This window comes from Sminthopsis crassicaudata, chromosome 5 (assembly GCF_048593235.1).
Source record: "Sminthopsis crassicaudata isolate SCR6 chromosome 5, ASM4859323v1, whole genome shotgun sequence".
NCBI lineage: Eukaryota > Metazoa > Chordata > Mammalia > Dasyuromorphia > Dasyuridae > Sminthopsis > Sminthopsis crassicaudata.
This window is the reverse complement of record NC_133621.1, coordinates 226,763,203-226,782,322: the sequence shown is the minus strand read 5'-3', so window position 1 is coordinate 226,782,322 and position 19,120 is coordinate 226,763,203. Positions and strand designations below refer to the sequence as shown.

Below are 19,120 nucleotides of genomic sequence, written 5' to 3'. Positions count from 1 at the left end.
CATTCCCTTCTATTTATTCATAGCCCTGAATATAACTTCCGTTGACTCCCCTAAAGGAGTGTGTGAAGATGTATGAGAAGTTATTTCTGTATCAATCCACATCTTTCTTTTTCCCTAGCTAGGGCATTGAACCTAAACCACACGTCTAAAATTGGCTGCGTGTGTTCCTATTTGGAAAAAAAAAAAATCAGAAAATACTGATAAGCCTAGAAATAGAGAAAGAAGTGTGTGTTTTGTGTACGTGGAGTAACTCAATACTCACTGTGCTTCAAGATATAACAAAACTCTTTCATACCATCCATGCTGTTTTAAACTCTCTCAACATTGGCACAAATACACACACACACACACACACACACCTGTTTATAAGTGTGTGTACAGATAATATAAGCATGCTGTAATTACCTAGAAGAGTGATGGATATACAGAAATATATCTATTCTGTTTTCAAGAAAAATTGAAGGGATGCGTGGAGTTAAAGGGGTGATGATGATGATTAAAACGTGATTTCAAATAAGCTACAGGTAAGAACTTTTCTAATGTCTAGGCAATGATCAGTTTCTTACGAATCCCACCTCTACTATACTGATGGCTTCTAATGGAGATTAACCGCACTCTCTTCCCCTTGCTAGCAGGGCAGATGGGCACCCCATGAGGGAAGGAGCTATTGGACAGGTTTCCACGCGTCCCTGTGCCCCCAATGTTTCAGGTCCTCTCATTTCCTTCCCACTCATTACTCTTGGTCCTCCCCCTCCTCTCCCTGAATCCTACCTAACAAGTAAGTCCAAATTAACATGCCCCAACAAGCGTTGCATCGGACATAGACCGTGAACCGAATGTACTCATCTGAGTGTCCTCACAAGCACGGTCCTGTGAAAATGGCCAGTCAAATATAGACCAGCCAACAGACTTCAGAACCATCGATCCCTGTGTCCGGCCAGCTTCCTTTTCTTTTCTCGAATTAGGGTTTTCTTCTGTGTGGGAACAGTGGGTCTGAACTGGAGAGGGAAAGTGGGGGTAGAGCCCCATACTTTTGACTTCTCAGTATTTAAGAAAAAAAAAAAAGTACATTTCATCTCATATTGCAAAGGGGCTTCCAGCGTGCAAAGAGGAAATCTCTCCTGGAGGGATAAAAACATGGGTGGCAAGGAGAGGGAGCCTGGGGAAAGTGTGGTGCTGATGATGTATTGGTGGGTGGATGCAATACGGGACTTTAAACTGTATCTCATGTTAGTTCTGGAGAACCCAAGATCACTGTCTGCCTCCGTAAAGCTGAACTGCTCAGTGTTTTATTTCCTTAGAGAAAATTAATTAAAATAAACAACCACGGAAAAGACATCCCAGGTCCCCCACCCACATTCCGGGCCAGAGATCTTCAGAAGCAGGCTGCAGGACGCTGCAGCGACAGCCTTTTCCGCCTGTTTAGCTAAACGGATTTTGTTTTTCGCCCTCGTTTCTGTCTCGTACCCTGTTCTCTGGGAGGGGAATAGGAATAGAAGTGAGAAAAACTCTTCCATTTACTGCGAAATTTTTTTTGGGGGGAGAAGATTTTGGAGTCCTTTCTTTTTCCTTCTTCCCTCCCTTTCCCGCTCCCCCCCCCCCAAGTCTGGATTTAGTTGGGATTCCGGAGATATTTCCGATTTGATTTGGGATCTGTGGTCAGAGCTGGGAAGGCGTGATCCCGGTGCGATTTCGGGTGTGATTCTGGAAAAACAGGAGACTGCTTCACTTAACACCCTTTTCTTTTTTCCTTCTACCGCCTCCCCCCACCCCAAGTTGTCCTCCCAGTCTCTGACACATAGATTCAAATCCCTTTCATCTACTTCTACCAGACCTGTACAGGTCTGGCTAGTCTTTGCAGAAACTATAAGGGATTCTTATACACTCTTTCTGGCCTAGTTAGATTTAAATTTCCCGCCTTTCTTCAATTTTTCTACCCTGCAGCAGACATGATTTTTGTGGAAGTATTCAGCATCCTTTTTGGTCCTGGGAGATGCCATGACCCCCTTCCTATTCCAACACAATTTTTAAAAATAATTTCTCAGGTTTCTCTTTTAAAAAATCTGAAAATATCCCCTAAAGAAGGTGGGGTGTGGGAAGTAAAGCCTTCTCTCACAGAGCCCCAACCACAAACTAAAATAGATGGAGGAAGAAATGATGGAAAGCGATAAATACCTTTTCCAGCTATTCGGTTTGTTGACTTTCTGACCAAAAGGGGCCTTCGCTTTGTTAGATCTCGAATGGAGGAGCCAAATCCTCCCCCCAGCAAACACTCTCTTCCAACCTCTTCCCCAACCCCCCTCAGCTCCCTTGTCTAACTTGAAAATGAACTTGGACTTCTCTTTCAGACAGGCCCTAAAACCAAGGGGGGATTTTATTTGTCTGCCTTTGAAGGACTTCCTAAGCAGGGGAGGTGTTTTGGGGAGTTGGGGGCGACAGAAGGTGCTCTTCCGCATCTGAAGGGGGGGTGGAGGGACTGGAATAGAAAAGAGGGAGGAGTGACTTTGTTAATGTCAGCTCTAGGTTTACTTCCTTCGAATTCTTTTGTCAATTTCGGGGGTGAAATTGACCCGCGGAGATGCAAAAGAGAAGGGGGAATGGGAGGGAGTGAAAGCCAAAAAAGGGAAGGGTGAGAAGAAAAGTTAAGAAATAGGGAGAAGGGTATAGAAGATAAAAGACCTCTGGGGAGGTTGGAAAAGGGGGGGGATGGGGATCGAGGATTTGAAAAGGTTTGAGGGAAGAGAGTTAGAAGCACAGGAGGGAGGGGGATAGAAGAGTGAGGTGGGAGTTGGGAAAGAAAGAGAATTGACATTGGGGACTGGAAAAGCTACAGAAGATGATCCCTGGAAATATCTATTAAAGGAGTGTTTGGACTTTCTTGTGAGTAACAATCCAGAGCACAAGTCAGAATCAACAATTCCTATAATTTCGGATCTGGTGGCACTCTAGGGGAGGATCATCGAAGAGACAGAAGTTGACCAAAGATTGGAAGAAAAATTCAAGCAAGGGAGTGGGTAAGGAATCAACTCAAAACCTCTCTTGAATCCTTCCAGATCAGTAAGAGATTGAGGTGAAGGAGACTACCTCAATTTAAGCTAATCAATCTTAACCTAAAATTTATCAATGTCTTCATTAATTGGCTTATCCTTTGGACCTTTGAAAGATGTGGAACTGAGGTCTTCAGAGAGAGATGTTGAAATGGGATGTGGAGGAAAGGAGACAGTTCTGAAAATGCCAGAATCCTAGAACAAGGTGCAGATTAAGGCCTTTAGCAATCCCAGTTGCCCAACCAGCCGCTACTCTACTCTTGACTAGGGGACAGGCACTATAAGGAATTGAGATGGAAGAAGCCAGAGCCAGAGGAAGATGTCCCAGAGGTGAGTTTTCAGGCTTGGGTCTTTCTTTGAGGAATGGGCTGTGGGGGTGGAAAGATCAAAGACAATATAGGTAGCAGGGAGATGGAGGAGCCCGCGTCTGCGTCGGCACGCTCTATAGCCCGCCTCCAGACCTCAATGAGCCCTGGGGAATTAAGAACGGAAGAGATGGGGGCGGTAAGAACTCCAGGCCTGGCTCTTTGAGCTCTGCAAAATGGGCCTATTAGCCTTTTCTAGTTTACTTGCATCTTTCCTTTCTTCTGTTCCCTACCCCAAATCTCAACATCTTTTTGTTTAGAAGGGGTTGGTTGAAGAACACTATGAAAGAAATCAACAAAGAGCAAACCTCTCCTCTCAGTTATCCCTCCATTTCCTTTTTCCTCCCTCTCCATGAAGGTCTTTCTGTAATGGATTTTTTTTTCCCGTTGTTCAAATTATGCGAGCTTTTAAAAAGTTAACTTCTTACACCCTATAGCTAAGATTGCGATCAGTACAAACCCTATTGGTAAAAGGTATTTCCAGATTTTCTCTCTCTCCCTCTAGCACCCCCCCCCCAAGTTCCTTGTTCCACAGTTCAGAAATCTAAGGTTGCAGAACTCCTTTCTCTCTTCCTATCCGACTTAAGAGAATTTTAAAAGGAAACAAGAGAAGGAGTTTTACCTGAGTTCATCAAACTCTTCTCCCTGAGAGGATGGAGAAGGAAGGGATGGAGACCAGGGAAGAAGAACCCACTGATGTTGAATCTCCAAAAAAGGATTTGGAATTGAGGTGGATATAGGTAATAAAATATTATATCCTTACAGCTATGCTAAGTGAATGATGTGAGTTAGGGCCTGGTGTCCACATTCCTGACTTGTAGACAGAGGCACAGAGGCACAGAGGCATAGGCTCATAACTTCAGACATGCCTGGGCCCTGCATCAGAGATGAGCTGCTATTAATTCAGAGTTCTGACCAAATTTTGGACTCTACAGGGGTCTACCTCAAATTCCAAATGAAAACCTGTAAGCCATTATAATCTGATACTTTACCTTCTTAGCCTTTCCCTGGTAGAAAATATGTTTATCTTGAGAAGAAGCAGGCCTTGTGTAAATACCCATGTCTGCCTATAATATCCACACACATTCACATACATATACCCCAAGATCTATATTTTCACATAAAAGATGTATGCAAAGGCACTACTAGAAGTCAGGGGATGGGGGGGGGGAGGGAATGGATATCAAGTTTGCTTTTCCATGTTTCAGAACATCTATATGTGGCATGGAACATTCCAAATAGCCTACACAAACTTCTAGATACATAGACACACAAACACAGGAGTTTGCAGTTATATGACAAATTGAATCTCCTCTTTATGTGGTGAGAAATTCAGAGTCACTTTGAAAATTCAAAATTCAGGATCTCCAGGAAGCAGGAGCTGAGGGAAGGAGGTGGGAAAGATTTTTTTCCCCAGGCCCTTAAGTTATCTCAGTTCCTCAGCAAACCACCCTTTGAAAAGGCAGCTGAGATGAGAAGACCAGAATCAGATCTCTGTCGGGAGAGAGACAGGAAGGGTATCTAGACTGTGAGGGGGAGGAATAACATTTATTTGGACTTTAAATGTACCCCCTTTTTCTCCTTCATGAAATTAAGTCTTCTGCATTTTTGCAGACCCCTGAAGTTGATGGGGAACTGTGGAGGCCAGGGACCCAACTTATTCTCTTTATTCTGATTTTAAAATTTAATTGATGAATAGAGAGGACTGATCTCGGAGCTTAACCCGGATCGGCTAAGTAAGGCAGGTTGTACTAAGCTGAGCTGGGCCACGAGGAAGATCACATTTTATTCTAGGTTTCTTGATGAAGTTGATATGTAATTGCTCCGACTCTAATGGTCCATTTTTTCCCCCTTCCTGGAGGTATTTATTTGGTTTTATTTGTATCTCAATAAGAGTCACGTTTTGAGAGACTGGGGTCTGGGGAGTGTTGGGGAAGGAAGGACGGGACACTTCTCGGCTAATTAACATTTAAAAATTTCATCCGATACTAGCTCTGTAGCCTTCTCAGTGGAGCTTTTTTTTTTTTTTTTTTTTTTTTTTTTTTAACTCTACACAATTAGAATTTTTTTTTTAAGCAGGAGAGGAAAGGGGAGCTTGTGGGGGCTGGGGCAACCGGTCCAGAAAAAACAGACTTGTTCCCAAATCCCTTCTGTGTCCTCTGTCCCCCATCTCCACCCCAAGTGGTGCAGGAGGCCTTGTTCTTTACTCTGTCTTCCGGGAGAACGGACTTTAGTTGCCTCTTTCTCTTTCCTCACCTCTCGCTGCTAAATTTTGGCCGGCACCGTGCCCCTAATAAACGGAATTGTAAAATGCCCGACTTAATTAAATCTATATCTCATTGCAATAGGAATAGTTAATGTCCTCACATAAACCTAGAAAAGAACATACTATTAATTTTATTTATTGCAGGGCTACCTTGCTGTAGAAGCCTTCGCGTGTGCTGACCCGGGAGCCCCGTTGGAGAAATGGATGGGTTTGCTTCTGGAAACCCCAATATAGTATGGAGATCTAGGGAAGGAACCTGATTCTATCAGCAGGGCTCTGGTTGTCAGATGGAAACAAGTCAGCTCGGGCCAGAGTTCCCAGATCTGAAAACCAAGAAGGAGTTAGGGGAGCATAGATAAGTTTAGGGTTTAGGGTCCTTTGTTCCTTCAGGACCACAGAGCCAAGGAATTAAATCTCTGAATTGGGGCCAACATTGAATGGAAGAGAGGGAAAGTGGAGGACGGAGGGAAACATTGTTTTGCGCCCCCCCCCCCACTGGAGTCTAAACTGTGTCCCTCCGAGACTCTCGGAAGAGTCAGCTCTGCTCTCCAAGAAGACCCTGGAAGAGAAGGTCACACGTCTCTGTCTAGACCCAGATGGATTTTACCTTGACCTTGGACTCGGAGCTGTTTGGGGCTGGACAATTCCCTGAAGAAAGCAAACCCAGCTTTTTTTCCCAATCCAACTTTCCTCTCTGCCTTCCTCTTGCTATCTTTCTTTCCACCCAATTCTCTACAAATCTCTATAGACCTATCCCCAACCCCCAATATACATTTTATTTTCCTTTTACTGACCAGCTTCTAGGCAGACACTGGTCTTGTCTCAGATGACCTCCCCCCAAAATGAAGATAATTAAAAGTTTCTGCTGAAGAAGACCCCACACGAACACACACAGACATACACAAACCAACTTTCTGAGCCAAACTAACCCTCTCCTTCAGGGCCCCGAATAAGCCACTTAGGGGGGGAAGGAGCGGCGGCATAAAGATTCCTTTACTATTCAACAGGAGTTGGGGTCCAGAGAATAAAAACCTCTGGACCAGCTCTGTGCTCTTACTCGGTGGCTGACCGACCCAGAGTTTAGAAACACTCGGTCTTTAAAAGCACACTGTTTGGGAACTGAGAGCTGGGGAGGGAGGAAGAAAAAAAGGGACACCGAAAGGACTGAACAGGAGGAGCTGGTCCCCATCTTCCCTCGGCCTTTGGTTTTTCCCCTTTGCATTCCCATTTCGGCTCTTCACAGCTCAGCCTCACCCAGGAGGAGAAGCAGCGCTGTCCAAGATGGGGAAGCAGCTATCGAAGATGCCGGGTACCCGGGGGTTTCATTGAAAGGCGGGAGGCTGGGATCGGAGAACCGGACCCAGACAGAAGAGACCGAGCTACCGAGCTTTAAGGCATCACACTCCACGTCCCCCCCCCACCCCCATACACACACACACTTAAGTGAAAAGGCAGCCTTTTTCCCCTTTTAAAAATAAAAGCTCAGTGTTTTCTCGTGGTTATTCTTTTCCTAGAAATGTGATGGTGGTTGAATTTGAAGGTGCCATCCTCCACCGTCTTCTCGTACTTCGCCCTTTAAAATTTTTTTGACTCCGATGTGCTTCCGAGCGTGGTAGTTCAGCTGGAAATTTAGCCACCCCTGCCGGCTTCCCTTCTCATACCGAGCACGCCCTTCCAGGCTTTTCGGCGCCGCCGCCCCAAGCTCTGCACCCGCCTACTGGTCTGTTCCCCAGCTCAGCGCTTCCACCAGGGGGTGGTCAGCCCCTCGGGAGGGGTCCTAAGCACCCCTGGGACAGAGGGAGGCGAAAAAGGAGAGGGTAAAGGCGGGAGGCATTTGCCTCCTAGGATCGAACCGGTGGAGCGGGCAGACCGAGGTTAATGCCAGAGCACTAGACAAAAAGGAACGCGAAAGAAGTGAAGCAAAAATCTATTCGCATCTTTTCCTCGCCCTGTTTCACCCTCATCCCTTTGGTGCGAGCATACCCGAGTCGAAGCCTAATACAGACTGGGATCCTGAGATTTCTAACGCCGATTGTTACCTCTCATCTCTATTTCCCAGTTAATTCTATTCCTACTTTAAATCCCGTTTCTAATTCTCTTATTCCCGTTGTGATTAAATCGTCTCGATTTCTAGTCTTTCTGCTTCTTTTATTTTCTTTCATTCTTAGAATCACTGTGGCTTTTTTTTTTTTTGGTCGGAAATGCTGTTGAGGGGAGATGGAGTATAGGGGACTCTCTTCCCGGAGCCCCCACCCCTTGGTGTGGAGAAGCCTGGACAGGAGGCAAGCAATGGCCAAGGGCCAGGAGAAAGATCCCGTCTCCCAGGGGCGGCCTCGTAAGGATGAGAGGATCGCCTGCAGAAGACTCAGAGAGATGGTCTGTAATGGAAATAGCTCTATCATCAAAGCCTCTCCGATCAGAGTCTCCTTCCAGCTGGGAGCTACGGGGGAGCTAGTTCTCCTTGGCTGGAAGCAGAAACGCTACCCCTTCCCTCACGCGCGCGCACATGCACACATACCACCACCCCACTCTTTTATTCTGTTTGACCAATTTTTAAAATTCTCTTTTCTTCCACAGACCCTAACACTTAATCTGTGACTTCGGCAGTCTCTGTAGACTCCATTTACCGGGGAAAGAAGGAGGTAGAGGGGGGAAGGGAAATGAATGGAAGAGATGTAAATCGCCCCCATACCCACACTCCCCATTTTGAGCTCCCCAGGGGGAGTCACGGAAATCAGCCCCTCCTTCCCCTTAGCGTCGACCAAATAGTGCCCGCTCCCCTTCGCCCCCCATCGTGCCCCCCTTTTTCCAGGCCCTCCAAGGGGCGTAGCCTCAGCTATTTAAATTTCCCCACCCCCCTTCCAACGAGCCAATCGGCACCGGGCTGTACCTTTCCTCCCCCCTCCCCTCGAACGGGGCGGAGAACCCAGGAGACCTGGACTGGGTATCACGTGCGAGGACAAAGTCACGTGGTAGCAGGCAGGGAGGAAAAGGGGAGTTATTTCGTGCGAGCGTATTTCTTAATGAAGCGGGGAAGGAGAGTGAGGCGCATGCGCCAGGACCTAGTTTGAGGGGGGGGGGAGGGAGGAGAGGAGGAGGAGGAGGGGGAGGAGAGAGGAGGGGGGAGGGGGAAAAAGGGGAGCGAGGTGTCTCCCTCGCTCTCTCCCTCGCTCTCTCCCTCTGGCAAGTGGAGTTTTTAAAAAGCTCGAGCAGATCATGTCATGACGACTTCGCTGCTCCTGCACCCGCGCTGGCCGGAAAGCCTTATGTACGTCTATGAGGACAGTTCGGCTGAGAGCAGCGGAGGAGGAGGCGGCGCCGGCGGCGGAGGAGGCGAGGGAGGCGGAGGAGGCGGCGGCGGCGGCGGAGGAGGAGGCGGAGGGGGGGGAAGCTGCAGCGGAGCCAGCCCCGGCAAAGCCCCGATCATGGACGGACTGGGCGGTAGCTGCCCCTCCAGCCACTGCCGGGACCTGCTCACCCACCCGGTTCTGGGCCGGCCCCCGGCTTCCCTGGGCGCCCCTCAGGGCGCCGTCTACACGGACATCCCCGCCCCAGAGGCGGCCCGCCAATGCCCCCCGCCACCGGCGCCCCCCACCTCGTCCAGCGCTACCCTAGGCTACGGCTACCCCTTCGGGGGCAGCTACTACGGCTGCCGCCTATCCCACAACGTGAACTTGCAGCAGAAACCCTGCGCCTACCACCCCGGGGACAAGTATCCCGAGCCGTCGGGGGCCTTGCCGGGCGACGACTTATCCTCCAGGGCCAAGGAGTTCGCTTTTTATCCCAGCTTCGCCAGCTCCTACCAAGCAATGCCCGGCTACTTGGACGTGTCCGTAGTGCCGGGCATCAGCGGGCATCCTGAGCCCCGCCACGACGCCCTCATCCCCGTCGAGGGTTACCAGCACTGGGCGCTCTCCAACGGCTGGGACAGTCAGGTGTACTGCTCCAAGGAGCAGTCGCAGTCAGCCCACCTCTGGAAGTCTCCTTTTCCAGGTAAGGGGCTTTTCTGCAGCGACACTCACACCCCCATCCTCATCGCCATTTCCCGCTTCCCACCCCTCAACCCCCCCTTCACACACACCCTGGGGCTCCGCACCCCAGCCACCCCCGCTGTCTGGCCCCGGCGCGCCCGGCTGCTGAGGGAGCCGGCCGGGCGAGCTGGGTTGAGGAATGCGCCGCTGAAGGAAATCTGCTCCGACACGTTCCCTTGAGCTGCCCCGCCGAAAGTGAAGCAATAGCAGGCGCCCGAGCGCCTGGCTCCCCGGGCTTCCAGCGCCCAGAGAACACCGGCTTCGGCGCCCTTCACACTCCCAGGCCCAGACACACAATTGGCCCGATTTATAAAGCCGAAACCCAAAACAAACAGCAACATTAAAAAGATAATGCTACGCAGGATTTTAAAATATCCTCCTCCAACCGAATTGCCCAGGTATTTCGGGCACCACTCAGGTTCCTTAAAGACCCTGAATTAGTCAGATGGTTTGGTTACATTTTAGCCATAGGACTCCTTTTTTTTTTTTTTTTTCTTAATTATTCTAATTGTTGCGAACCTTGTAGCTATAACGCCCTTGCGTATCCTTTTCCTAATTTTTGAAGCTCAAATCTGATTAACTTTCTCTTCCCAAAACGAACTGAAAAACAGAGGGAGCATGCCTGGACCTCTTGATTCAAAGACCATGGAGAGAATTCTGGGGAAGGTATCCCCAACATCGAAAGGCACAGAACTAGAAGAACAAATCCCTAGGCTGAGGGTGGAGGGAATAGACAAAATACTGTGTCTGCTTGTATAGGGCAGGAGAGAAGATAAAAAGACATGGATCTTCTGCCACCTCTTTCATTGTGCTTTTGGATGCGTTCATTTTCCACCTGGGGCGGACCAAAAGCGATGTTCCTAGAGGAGGGAATCATTCGGTAGTAACTATCTCCCACCCCATAGGAAGAAAAGTCGAGAGGAAAGAAGGTGTGGGGTGAAGTATGTGCCTCCTAATAGAGGAGATTCTGCCCTATCGTAAAGAGTGAAAGGCAGATCTGGGGACATCAAGGGCGGATGAGAGAACTTGTCTTCGTTCGTCCTCTTAGCTTCTCCTATGCCTAGAAAGAGAAATCTGAGCAACTGGCATGAGAGCTATAGAGGCACTATAAACCCTTACTGAAGGGGGGGGGAAGGGGACGCCAATTCAGAGCGGGGTACAACCATTCTCCCTCTAGGATCACTACCTATGATCTCCCATGCTAGAGGTACAGAATAAAGAATAAAAGTCCTCTCCAGGGTTGGGCCTGAGAATCCTCGGTACACTGGATTGGAATAAAAAAGTGAGCTCCATATTGTAGAGACCTAAATCGGAGTGCACACAATGGACCATACCGAATAAATTTCATTTTTAGTTCTATTAAAGGATACATATCCTATAATGGATATGTCTTCCTGGACAGGCTACACTCAGCCTCTGTTTTTAGGATTCAACACATACATACATACATATGAACTTGTGTCCCAATAATCCTGCATCTGCAGACCCTGCTCCTTCCATCACCTATCTAATCAAGTAGAGCTTATTTGGAAATAAGTAGCTCCCAACAAGGAACGGGTGGAGGGGGAACTCCTTGAGCACTCTAGGAACAGGCCAGAATAAGGGGCACTGTGCCATTCTTTCCCAATGTCTAGACAGCAGGCAGAAGATAGGCATTGGTAAGGCAAAAGAGTTAGAGACAGCATAGGGGACTAAGGGGCCTAGGGCGATGTGGTATTTTGGAGTTGCAGGGAGACTAAGTTTGCAGATGAAAAGTTCTGAAAAATAAAGCTTTAAATCTTTTTTTAAAAACTAAGCAAAATTAAGACAAAATAAGACAATAAGATTTACTAAATGTTTGATATATAACATATAAAATTCAGTGTCTCAGCAGCTACATGTATATAGCTATATATTATACCTGCATGTCATATGTGCATACATGTATGTACATGTTTTGTGTATATGTGTATATATCGACATATATGCATATATAGTGCGTTCGTACATATAGATAACTGAATTCGTGGCGAATTAGTACAAAAGGAGATAAAGTAGATTTAATTCAAACGCATTTTTATCTTTAAATGTATCTCCATCTTTTGCCCCAGGTCTTTAGACTTTAAAAATCCTATAGAAGAACCAGAATTTTAAGGTTACTAATCGAGAGTGTTGTTTGTTTAACCTCTATTTAGGTATATACAAGATTGTCTGTCTTATGTATTTCTGATTGAATAGAAATTGATCTCCGTACATAGAATGAGGTAGAGAACAGTAGATGATTAGTTAAAAAAAAAAAAAAAAAAAAAAAAAAAAAGACAGATAATTGGGGGGAGGGTACGTTTCCTAATGATTTAAAAAAAAAAAAATTCTCTACTCGTGTAGAAAGGCAACATTTGCTGAGAGATCCGGAGGGAAAGAGAGGCAAGAGAGGAGAGGAAAAGGAGGAGAGGGAGGAAGTGTAAAGAGAAGGAAAAGAAGAGGAGGGGAAAGAAAAGAAGCAGAAGAAAAGAAGGAAATGAGGGGAGAAGAGAAGACACTGAAGAAAGTGTCTTTGAAAAAGAAAAAAAGAAGAGTAGAGAGAATGGGAAAAGAGAAACTATAAGGGGAGGGGAGAGGGGAGAAACAGAGGAAAGTGGAAATGTTGGACTCCCGGATGTACTTGAGAAAGATCCCACTGACAAATACTTCAGTCTCTAGTGACCAAAGTCCTGATACCACTGAGAATGTGGGACCCGGGACAAAACATGCCCAGAGTGAGACACGTGTGTCTGGGACTATATTGTATTTTGGTGAACTGAGAATGTTGGGGGTGTGGGATGAGGGTACACAAAGATATGAACAGCTTTTGTTTTTAGCGTTGAGTCCAGTGAAGACTGGAGAATTCGCTCATTTGATCCACAAACCGCATAGTTCAGGCTGCCAACTGGATTTTGGAGGAGGGCATGAATACTTTGGCTTGGTCTTAGAATTAACTGGAGTGACGCCAGATTTGCCGACTTTTTGCTTTGTGGGGAGGAGACACAACTCTGGGGCTCCCATTACCAGAAGTCTCCCCATTTCTCCATCTGCAAATCATCTTAGTTTCTAAAGAGCCCAATTGAAATGAAGAAGGAGCTTTTTACAGGAAGCGGGAAAAAGGGCTGTTTTCTGTGGAGACCAAATCAATCCATTGTGTTTAAAAAAGACAACCTTCCATCCAACTGCTTCTTTCACAAAAATCTCTCAAAAGGTAGCTATAACACATAAAAGAATGGGCTGCTCCAAGCTAAGTAGAAAGTTTGTTATAATTATTTGTGAATAATTATTTAGCTAATCTACAGACACAAAATACTCCCCTTCTTCAACATAGCAATGCGTAGATGAGTTCCTAAGCCAGTTTCTCCGATCATAGAGTCAGCGATACTAACGTTGTGAATCTCAAGATGGAGATGGTTATTCATAGGGGAAACAACTCATTAAATTAAGCAAGTCAGCTGATGTAAAGAAAAAGATATGTTAGATGTATGTTTTCCAAGTTGTTCAGCAATGTACTGAAATTGGAGTTATGTAGACAGCTAAATCATGTCCTTTTGATAGTCTACTCTTTACTTCCCATTTTTTCCTTTCCAGGGATTATTTTTCTTAATATTTTAGGTCTTAATATCCTACAGTAACCATCTAGTCCCTGTAATACATAGGGCTTAAGTGACTACAGACAAGGGTTTGTGGGACTGGGAATGTGCCTTAGTGAACAGAGTAAGAGCCTGTTCTCCTGTGGAACTTTTCATGTCCTATTCTTCTTACCAGAACTTTTTGCCTACATTCCTGAAATCTATCTACATGGGCAATAGAGAGAGTGGAGGTACCTTCCCTTCCTGATCTATCTATTTTACAACCCAATTCATCCTGAAATATCCACAAAATTGAATGCAAAAATTGAAGGGTTATTTTTGATTATTTGGGGGAGATTAGAGGACCTGAATGATTGCCCCAATTTTCTATTTCTTATTGGAAGATCTTTAAGGCTTGTTGAAGGGCTGTGGGATGTGGATGGGGTGAGGTGATTTGGTATGGTGAGCTTGAAGAAAGGGAATATTTGGAGAATGGAAAGAAGTGTGTGTGTGTGTGTGTGTGTGTGTGTGTGTGTGTGTGTGTGTGTGTGTAGACATGGAGTCTCTCAAACTTCGAAAGAAAAGGAGATTGAGTTAGGGTGCCTTAAAAAGAAGCCAGCACTTCTTTAATGGTCTGTAGGGAGTTAGAAACAAAGTTTGGATCTTTAAGAAGCAAAAACTTGAAGAAAGAGCTGTTCCTCTGTCTTACCCAACAGAATGGGTTAGGGAGCTTCTTCTGACTCAGGAAAGCCATTGAAGACACGTGGTGAGTGGGGAGAGCATGTCTGTGCCCAGGGAAACCTACTCAGAGAAAGCCACTCATGGGATGCCACAGCTGGGACTTTCTTACCCAAGACCAGTTTGTGGACCACCATTAGAGAAAGGATTGTGTTCCTCTTCAATGGTTTGCTTTATTTCCTCTTGCTAACTGTACCTGCTTAATAAAAAGTACCCAAGAGCAGGAGGAAAAGGCAAAAATGAATTTTCCCCATCATTATTTCAGTTTTAAGGCAGGAGTAGGAAGGCCTAATCTAGAAGGGGCAATGCAATAATGGAGTTTCCCCTTCTTTCTTCCCCCCAGCTTTTACCTTTTCCTTTGTCCTCCCTTTCCCCACATAAAATCAAAGAAAACATCAAGACTTCTGTTTTATTTGTCAGAATGAGGCAAAAATGTGTCAGGTTTGGGGCATGAATTTTCTAGTTCCTTGAGATAAACTCATGAGTTAAAAAACTTGAATTACCCACATAATAAAAGCTAAAGTGAATTGGGGGGGTTGAATTATTCAAATAATTGAGGTGTAATGGGCTAGGAGAGAGCAGTTGAATTACTCAGTTCACTTAACCCAAAATTAGGGAAGGGGAAAGCCCTGCTGAATTACCCCATTATTAAGAGAGCTACATCTTTGGAGAGACTTTGTCCCAATCCTCAAGTTCCTAACTCCTATACCTCAGCCATTTCCCACCAGGGAGGAGGTAAATCTTGGGTGTTGACTTCATCTTACAGATTCTCTCCCGTGTTTCTCTCCAGACGTAGTCCCCCTGCAGCCCGAGGTCAGCAGCTACCGAAGGGGCCGAAAGAAGCGAGTGCCCTATACCAAGGTTCAGCTGAAGGAACTTGAGAAGGAGTATGCGGCCAGCAAGTTCATTACCAAAGAGAAGAGGCGGCGGATCTCAGCCACCACCAACCTCTCAGAACGCCAAGTCACCATCTGGTTCCAAAACCGCCGAGTCAAAGAGAAGAAGGTGGTCAGCAAAGCTAAGGCACCCCATCTCCACTCTACCTGACCTTGGAGCTCTGAGCCCCCTGTGCCTCCCCACCTATTTATATCCCGCTTTGTACCATAAAAAGAGCCCACCGATGGACACTTCGCCGGTGAACCGATTATTTAATATTAATACTAATAAGTAATATTAATGTGGAGAAAGAGGGGAAGGATGAATGGAAAGAAGGATGAATGGAAGGAAGGAAGGAAGGAAGGAAGGAAGGAAGGAAGGAAGGAAGGAAGGAAGGAAGGAAGGAAGGAAGGAAGGAAGGAAGGAAGGAAGGAAGGAAGGAAGGAAGGAAGGAAGAAAAGAAAGAAGGACCCTGGCAATGGGTGCAGAGAGGGGATGTACACATCCTTCTTTCTCCACCTCAATACTGTTCCAGGTGAAAAGTAGAACTTTGGATCCAGAATATTTGGGCTCGTATAGGTTTGGGGGGCTGGATTCCAGTCAGTGGCTGGGGAACAGTTTAGGTACAATCTTCAAGAAGAAGGCTGAACCTCCATTGTCCTCCTTTTCCTCATTGCGTCTTCCTTCCCAGCCATTCATAAATAGACCCTCACTTCCAGACCCCAGCAAAATATATGGAAGGTAGAGATGAAGTTTATAGTATCATTCCAGTAAAATCCAGGTTTTTGACTCTGCCCCCATATTTCTGGGAGCAATATAGACTCCCCTTAATGAAGGCTTGTGGGGCAGGATGTAGAGGGCTAACTTTCCCCTCTTAGATCTTCACCACTTCTTGTTGGGTGATTGTTTAGAAAGGTATCCCAACAACTGTGTGTGTATTTTAAAAGTCATATTAACATTAATAATAATTATGAATTGGCCTGGGAAGTAGGGGGAGTCCAAGACCCAGTGCCTGGATCTGCCTTTTGTATCTATGTACTATATTCTTCCTTCCCAAGTTTCAAACCCTACCCCCTTGTGGCCTCATCCTGCTTCTGTGGCTCCCTCAAAAATCCCAATCTGTAAGACCTTCAGATGTTAAGGCCCCAGTCCTGGATTACCCCACCACTCTTGTCCCAAGCCTGTGTTAGGCTACACCCAATGCATTCTCTTCTCACTCTGCTAGAAGTTCAAGAAAAACAGAAAGATACCCAAGCTGCTAACATGTTTATTTCTCATTGAGAATGGGGGGGGGGCTAGGAATTCATTTTATCTTAAAGGAAAAAATACAAATTTCACTTAAAAGTAAACAAAAAAGAATTTCATGCACCAGAGGTTTCCTTTCCTCTTTGTCTAGAGAGTTCAGGATGCTTTTCACCCCCAAGAAAACCATTTCTGATCCAAATCATTTTGGCCCCCTACACTTTCCTTGATCTCCTCCAAGATCCAGATTCTTCAAGCAAAATCAGTTTTCTTAGAGGGGGATTGAATTAACCCTGCTTTCTGGGACAAAGTAGACATGTCTTAATAATCCTTTCTATGATGATCAGCTCTGGGCTGTTGGGGTTCCAGACTTTTCCCCACTTTTCTCCCACCCTTCACTAGCACCTCACAAAACAGTGTTCTTTGGAAATGTCACTCTAAAAATCTCTTTCTCTCTCTCTTTTTTTTTTAAATGTCTTGTATCTGTATATAGTATCGTGGTGTCTGAATGACAATGTACTGAATGCAAAAAAGAAAAAATAACAACAAACCTGTTTTTAAAATAAAATATCTTTTTTTTTGGCCTTGACCTCATTTCTCAGATTCCTTAAAAATCCTGTGATGTCTCATTAATGTCACTGAAGGCTCTTCCCTATCACTGCAACATCCACACAGTACAAAGACAGAAGACTGGTTTCATTGGAGCCCAATTGGCAGCGCATTTGACTGAATAGGGCCTAACCCTATATTTCCTTTATGAACAATAATCTAGGCTATTGTGGCTATGTAGACACAGTTTCTAAGATTAGAAATTGGAGAGTAAGCCAGGGAAAAGATATCATGGGAGCATGATATGTGTTGAAGCAGTTTTGAGTACAATATGATGGCTTTGTGGGATGATAAAAGCCCAGGAATCTTAAGTGATCAAATGAGTGGTTATGAAAAGAATATTTCACCTTGGATGTAGATGGGGCAACTAAACTAGTTCGGATAGAGTTTTTCTCCAGGGTGAGGGAGAAGGCAAATATTCCATTTGGGATTATATGGCTGTCAGAAGGCAATCCTCGTCAACTGAGGTCATGAAACTATCGACAATCCCCATTCCTACAGGTTTTCTCTTTCAATTGAGTATAGCTCCAAAGAGGGTAGGGAGGAGGCCAGTGTCTGACAAACAGAGCAGGATTTCTTTCTGGAAATATCACAGATCTCCCTCTCCAGTCCACACCCTCCAGAACTAAGTGGAACCAACAGCAGTGAGAGGACTTTTGAGACCCCTAGCCATTGGACTCCTTCAGAACTCAAAAGCTGGTAAAAATCTATCCCATTTTTTCCCTGTAGAATCTTGAAGGGAGAGGAATCAGGGGACCAAACGGCTGGATCAACCCACTCCTCTTTACCTGTGTAGACGTGGCTGCTAATTTGTTTCCCTGGTCTCGTTCAGGTCCTATCTCCCATCTAGCAGAGTTAATGAGATCGTTAAGTTGTCAGGTTAAGAGACTTTTAAAAAGCAATATAGCCTAAAACAATGTTATCTCAGATTAAATCTTTATTGCGGCAATTTTTATTTATATATAATATTTTCTTTTCTCCTGAGACACAGAAAGACCTGAGGCAACGGGTTGGAAATCGGAGAAGTTGACTTGACTCCTCATTGATTGCCGGGTGCCTCAAGCTTTTTCCAGTTCAATTTAAATAAACGTGTCGGGGGTAACAAGATTCTTTTATCCCCAGCCTCAACCCCCAAGCAGACATCCGAAAGACCAACAGAATTATTTTTCTCCTTTTTACTTTCAGCACGCTCCTTTCCCCCCAATCCGGTCGGCGTTGTCTAAGTAGTCTCAACTTTCCGAAGGATTCGGAACTAGCTCTTTGCTAGTCTAAATAAACTGAGGAATTATAGAACTAAAAGCACGCTCCCCCAGGGAGAGAGTTTATTCTTACTATACTATAATACCAGCCTACCTCTTCATCCAGAAATCATTTTGTTCTACTTTGAAGGTAGAGATGGTTGGGGGAAAGGAGCAAGTGACTCCAATGGGGAGTTGGAGAGGCTTGTGAGGTCTTAAGCCCTGGAAGAGAGTATTCTATGAGGCTCTCCAATACTCCGAGAATGCTCTCATTTTCTTTTTCAAGAAAGGTATTGAAGATAGAGTAGAGGGATTTGTGAGAGGATAGAACAGCAAACCAGCAAATTGAGAATCTGTGGAACAAGTAGTCTCTAGTTCCAGCAGAAGAGTTCCATCAAATACAAGTATAGCCAGAGCCCATACTGTAGCCCCTGTAGAGGGTTAGGGAACCACAAATTGAGACTTTTAGTTTAGAAGAGACAGACGGGTTCATTGGAGTTTTGAAGTTATTCAAAGAGGCTGTGTCCCCTTCCTCCACAAATGTATATTAATGGGACTGTATGGGGAGAAGGTGGGAAGGCAATGGAAAAATCTTATTTGGCTCCTTCGTTTGGATGATTTTGCACCATAACTTTCCTCCCAAGATGTACAATAGGTAATTTAGGAAGTAGATGTGTGAATGTATGCATGACTGGGAGACAAACAGACCAAAACACGTAGGACTGGTGCTTTGTGAAAAATGTTTGTTTGGAACTGCATAGTGTTATGAGAGGAAGTAGAAAAACACTTCTTCTCCGACGAGCGTATGTGTTATTGTTGGGTAATTTACATATTTAAGTGTAAATTCATACAAATGTTCTTACGTGACTATCAGGAGTGTGTATCACTAAACCAGTATTCTTTCTTCATTTGATTCATACCTGAGTGCCCTGTAGACATGTAAGTTTCCGTGTGTGCCTGAAGTGAATGTATGAACGAATACTTATATTTTCTTCTAAATTACATCCACAAGTACTTTTCCCTCTCTCAGAAAGTTTCCAAATTTGTGCTATAGCTTTTGTGTATGACGGTGTGGCTAAGAGTAAATATTTGGTGTGGGTAAGTGTACTCGAGAGTCTACTAAAGGTAGACTGTGA

The 19,120-nt window shown here is 45.4% G+C and overlaps 1 protein-coding gene across 1 annotated transcript; it reads left to right on the top strand.

Annotated features, from left to right (window-relative positions):
• The first annotated feature begins 8,899 nt into the window (after window positions 1-8,899).
• On the top strand, window positions 8,900-15,066 carry HOXC13 (homeobox C13). The gene is made up of 2 exons (XM_074267436.1): window positions 8,900-9,671; window positions 14,810-15,066. The coding sequence occupies exons 1-2, from the start codon at window positions 8,900-8,902 to the stop codon at window positions 15,064-15,066; spliced, it is 1,029 nt and encodes a 342-aa protein (XP_074123537.1).
• Window positions 15,067-19,120: the final 4,054 nt, after the last annotated feature.